This window comes from Pyxicephalus adspersus, chromosome 6 (assembly GCF_032062135.1).
Source record: "Pyxicephalus adspersus chromosome 6, UCB_Pads_2.0, whole genome shotgun sequence".
Taxonomy (NCBI): domain Eukaryota; kingdom Metazoa; phylum Chordata; class Amphibia; order Anura; family Pyxicephalidae; genus Pyxicephalus; species Pyxicephalus adspersus.
The window spans coordinates 18,684,007-18,689,971 of NC_092863.1; the positions used below are offsets into that span (position 1 = coordinate 18,684,007).

General features: G+C 35.7%; 1 protein-coding gene across 1 annotated transcript in view; it reads right to left on the minus strand.

The window, feature by feature from the left end:
- Positions 1 to 4,157: 4,157 nt before the first annotated feature.
- TMEM106A (transmembrane protein 106A) overlaps positions 4,158 to 5,965 on the minus strand; it is a gene marked incomplete in the record, with an annotated part of 14,736 nt that continues 12,928 nt past the window's right edge. Inside the window, 1 exon segment of the mRNA XM_072414841.1 lies at positions 4,158 to 4,500. Within this exon segment, the coding sequence (XP_072270942.1) occupies positions 4,401 to 4,500 (100 nt within the window).

Here is a 5,965-nt window from a genome sequence, read left to right on the forward strand (position 1 = left end):
TAAGTGGAAGGCTAGAGCAAAGCCTAAACCAAAAGAAAAAAATAAATCAGTACTAGGCGAGGAGTCAGTGTTCCTGTGTGCCTATGGCGCATGTCCGGATGAGGTAGCAGTCTGTAGTTGGTTTTTAGGCAGATTTGTCAAATTTTTTTGTGCAATAATCTTTTTAATTAGATGAACTAGAACTGAAAAGAATGATCTATGAATTATTTTATGCTATTCTTGAATCTAATTAATATTGTTAATAAAAACTAGTACAACCTTCCTAAAACCACCATTTACTGAATACTGGATGTGCATATTATGTAAAAATAAATGCCTCAAATAAAATGAATATTATTTCCTGTTCATTTCTGTTTGTGTAGAAACCTTCAGTGAATCATTCAGTTACATGGGTTCAGGAATATACAATTAGGTGTGGAGATTTTAGGTGAGATTTTAAAGTATCTGATTCATCATGAATGTGATCTAGATTCATATTTTAGTAATTGAGCCCCTGAAAGTCCTTTTTACCCTTCAAATCATTCCTAGATAAAATATAATCAGAATTCCAAACTAAATCCAGTTGAATATACATGACTGTTCCTACACATGAGACAGCTTGTGCACTTTACCTTTATATACAGTTAATGTCTGATCACCACCACGCAGAACCTAAAAATCAGTCTTTTACAGTTGTTTAGCTGCTGAAATCTCTCCAGATTTACATGAGATTCATTGTTTCACCAAATCAGAGATTGATTTGGAAATAAGAATCTGCACATACTAGGAGTTAACCCAAAAGTATTCATATAAGAGCTTATTTGTGCGTGCGGTTTGTTAATTTAAAGCAGTTGTAGTGAAAAAAATCTTAATGATCTTGCCAAAAGCTTAGACTCTATTATTTCTGGAGGAGCCAAGGGTTATGATTATGAAAAGTTGATGTTCCCTCTGCAAGTGTTACAACCTATCTGCATGAGTATGAAAAACAGTTGAACGAGGTTTATAAAAGAAAAATTGACAAAATGTCCTTCCTGCAACTTACCCTACCCCCCACCTCCACAAACACAGATAAGGTCCTGCAAGGAATAAGGAGACTGAAAAAATGAATATATATATTTATATATATACACACACACATATACATTTTACTCATCTTGTTACACAGTTTGTACATTTGGTTTGGAAGGTAACATTTATCAGAACCTAAGAGCACATCAGTGTATTGAAATATTGTTATTGTTATTGGCATTTATAAAACAGGGAATCTAACATTCCCTCAAACATTCCCTGATGGGAATCAATTAATGCCATTGAAACACATGGACCTGAAAGATGCCCACCATAAAATTTTCTATTTTATGACCAGAGTCTAATGTGTTTTATAATGAAATATAATATATTCACAAAACATAGATGTTAACATAGTATAATAAATATATGTTGTTTCAATCTCAAAAGTGTCAATGATTTTGGTACAATGGTTGTGGGTCTGATAACCTGCTCAGGGCTGATATCAGACAAGAATCGGGCATATGTACAGTGCTTGTCTTCCAAATGACCGTACTGGAGCATCCACGGATAACGAACAATCGTACTGAAAGTGAAGGGGAGAGAGCATAGTGGGGTGCCGCTCTGTCGTTCTCCCCCTCCCCATAGAGCAGAATAGTGCTGTATGTACATTGAAATCTACCTAAAATTTAAGAGGCTTTTTTATAACAGAAAACATCTTATGTTTTAGGCAGGACTCCAGCGTTTTAAATTCCCTGGTCTTTATTACAGCACCTTGAAAGAAGTGTTTATCTGGTAACCTTAGTGATTATAAGTTGAAAAGAAAAGAAAAAACAAAAAAGGGTTTGATTTTTTTGGCCAGTGATGTCAAATATAGTATTCAAAAACAAATGGTGATAACAATATATACACTTACATTTTGCAATATACACAAAATAAATTATATACAGCAGTGCCTTGTCCCATTACACATGATGGGAGGTAAAGGCCAATGTTTAGACAGATAATTCTCTGACTGACTTTTAACCAGTATATATGCTTTAATTCCTACCCATGTATGGTATGGGTGGAGTTAAAGTATGTATATTTTCGGTTTCCAACCCAACGCGTTTCGCCCTTTGGGCTTCTTCAGGGGTATTAACTCAACCCAAGCCCAAAGCATGAAACGGGCTGAGTTAGAAACAGAAAATATATGTATTTCAAAGGTCAGGGTAAGCAGCAGACAAGGAATAGAGATACATGTAGGCATGAACTAGAAAGAGTACCAAAATGCTATGTAACTGGTGCAAAGTCACAGCACCAACTACTAGCAGAGCAGTGGCTAATATAGCCTTTGTACATTAAGGTTGGCCCACCTCTTGAGATGACACATGTGCACAGGAAAGCTGGGTAGCCATGTTTGCTCCCACTATGGCCATCAGGGCACAGCAAGGAACGCATACTGTACTGGCATGGGATCTGGGTGGCCATGATCCTTCAGATTGGGTCAATAAATTTGATTTAGAGAAAAACAACATGCTTGTAGTAAATTTGTGACATGTTCTCACAGACCCCCTCCCCTTCACAACTTTCCCTAGCAGTATTGGTAACAATACAATGTTGCAGGGCTTTGCAATTTATTTGTAAAGTTGGCAAGTTAACTTTGAGAAATGGTGAAACTTGCATTATTTTCAAAAATGCTCTACTTTTGCAAGAAACAACAAAAAAAAATTTTGAGGCAAAATCACCTTTACAAAAAGCACCTAAAATATCCAACAGTTTGTTAATATTCAAGGACATCAGTGCTGCAAGGAGAGAGTCACAGCCACGGAGTCACAGTCTCACTTTATATTACATAGTAGGTTAGGTTGAAAAAAGACCATCAAGTTCAACCACTAGGGAAATAAACATATCTCAGATAAAAAACCCTATAGACATAAATGGTCCAGAGGAAGGCAAAAAAACTCTGGTACAATTTGCTTCAACAGCTTCCCTGGATCAACAGTCACTGTTATCTTTACTTTAAATCCTAATACCCAGTGATATTCTGTGCTCCTAGAAAAGCATCCAGCTTTTTCTTAAAGCAATCTCTAGTAGTAGCTGAAACTACTTCCTGAGGGAGCCGATTCCACATTTTCACAGACCTTACAGTGAAGATACCCTTCCTTATCTGGAGCTTAAACTTCTTTTCCTCCAGACACAAAGAGTGCCCTCCTGTTCTTTGTAATGATCTCAAAGTGAATAATTGGGAAGAGAGTTCTCTATATGGACCATTTATTTATTTACACAGGGTGATCATATCCCCCCTTATACATCTCTTCTCAAGGGAGAATAGATTCAGTTCAGCTAATCTCTCGTCATAGCTGAGCTCCTCCATTCATTTTATTAGTTTAGTTGGCCTTCTCTGTACTCTCTCCACAATGCCACAATTCCACAATGTCCTTTTTGTGAACTGGGGCCCAAAACTGGACTGCATATTTTGGATGTGGTCTGACCAATGCGTTGTACAGGGGCAGGATTATGTCTCCATCTCTGCAGTCTATTCCTCTTTCATTACAAGAAAATACTTTAGATATTCAAATAGCTGAGTTAGGGAAAAGAGTGGTATGCCTACTCTCACTGTTTCCATCTTCACACTCCTTCATTCAGCCAACACGTCTTAAGCTGTAGAGCACATCATTCATGTTAGTTGCAGTCGATAATGATAGTTTACTGCACAATGAATCATTCTGAACACTACTTCACCTTGTGGACACTGCCGCTGTGCTGCTTCTCCTTTTTCAGCATTTTAGAGGGCTCCTGAAGGTTTTGGATCAAAAGTGACTGTTATTTGGAACTGTTCAAGTAAGAGAAAAATAAAAAGACCCTTTAGGTCCAACATTTACCATTTGAGACCAAATGAGACACGCAGGGATTTTTTGGTAAGTCTATGTATGAAAAAAAAAAGCAACATGAGCAAAAAAAAAAAAAAAGCTTATTTAGATTAAACAATTTTGGTTACTGGCCCATGAGAGGAGAGTGGGGGAACCAAACTCTACTACTGGAGAGAGATTCTCCTAACTAAGTATAATGGCGTAGTGGTTGCATTTATATAGGAAACTAATATGTGGGACAAAAGTATCGCACAAAGTGTTTATACAAAGAATGCCGCACTTTACCAGAAAAAAAAAATATTGCAGTAGAAAACTGAATACATGAAACATTTTATTCAAAGTACATTTACAAATAGAAAAAGTCTAATATGCATATTTTTGTCAGTGTTTCAACATTATTTTAGTGCCCTTACGTGTTAGTAGATCATCAATACAACAAATGTTCTTCATTCACGGAGAACGTGCTTGTAACAGCAAATAAGAATAATCTATAATTATAGAGACAATTCTGGTATTTACAATGTACAAATACATATTCTGCTTAGTGCAATAGAACAAAAATCAGTGGGGAACTGTTGTGTTACTTTTACAGTCCAGGTACTCATGTCCATCAAATGGTATCTGTTCCACGTGACCGAGGTATGAGAAGTTCAGAGAACCCCTGCAGGGAACAAAAGTAAAGGTTGAGTAGGTTTTGTAAACGGGAAAGGGGTGGCAATATAACATAATGTCTGCACACAAAATACCAAAAACAAAAAATACAAAGACAAAGATATAGAATTAACCCTTATTTCTATTTTAGGCAATGTCACTTTTATGATTACAGTCCATGAGAATTTCACAGTTGTAATATGTCGACATCAACATGATGATCTTGAAGCGTACCTGATCTCTAATATCTTTTCTTAAATCAAAAGTGTTATAATAATAATTTAATATAACATTTTCACTATTTTACACAAATAAAACTTTAAATAAAAAAGGCTATAAATGTTATGGGATGCAAGACGTTGAACAGAGTAACCTTCAAAACAAAAAAAAAATGCTCTGGAATTTTAGGGGGTTAGGGGAAGCAAAAAAAGGTAAAAAAAAAACTCAATTGCTTTAGGGTCATGATTCAATGGCACCATCTAGAGGAAGTTTAACATATAGCACTTTACTTTTCATTTTAATCTGAGTCTATCCAAGATACAGATTTTTTTTTTACATATGCGTTTTCTGCTGAAAATGTGGTTATTACTTATGTACATTAGTATTTTTTTATTTATAATACTTAATTTATTAAGAATGTTAGGAAATATAATCTCTGTTTTCAGTTCATTGCTTTTACTGTTGTTACATTGTCTATTTCTTTATTTATTTTTTCTAGACTTAGTTTTTGGAGTTTAATTGTCCCTATTTCTGGGGGACCTGTAGGACCATGTCTTGACAAAAAAAAAAGCTTCCTGGGGAAGAGGCTCAGGGGTACTAGTAGGAGCATTTTTCAAGCAAAAACAAAAAATATTTATATAGCAATCAAGCGGTTAAAAGCAAAAGGGTCTATTTAGAGAAGGAGCAAGCAAACCTATTGTATTAGAAAAGAACAAGAAAGTAAAAAGTACAAAAAGTAGGATGTTTAGGATGCATAAAAAAAAGTGAAAAAGTGTATTTTTTAGAAGCAGACCATATATCCTATCCATAGATCCTTTGAAAAACAAAAAAGCCCCCCACCCACAGGTCACATTGTGGGAAAGAGGTGCTCCCCCTAAACAATGTCTCCTTCTGCTGGTAGGTGTTTAGGTGTTTAATTATTATGTTATATATATATATATATATACTGTTCTATTTTTTGTCAAAAGGCAAGGGTACTACACACTTATTCCAAACTTGTTAAATAGTCTTATTGTAAAAATATGGGGATCCCTAAACTGTTTTTTTTTTACATTTTGACCTTCTGCTAACCCATCAAGGTGAGGAACTCAGAATTCCGTAAATTATGGGCGATCATTCCTACTTGGGGATCATCACTTTTTACGACTTTTAAGGAGTGGTGCAATCTTTTCCTGCACACACTGCCCCCTCTTATATCCCACGCAATCTTTTCCTGCACACACTGCCCCCTCTTATATCCCACGCAATCTTTTCCT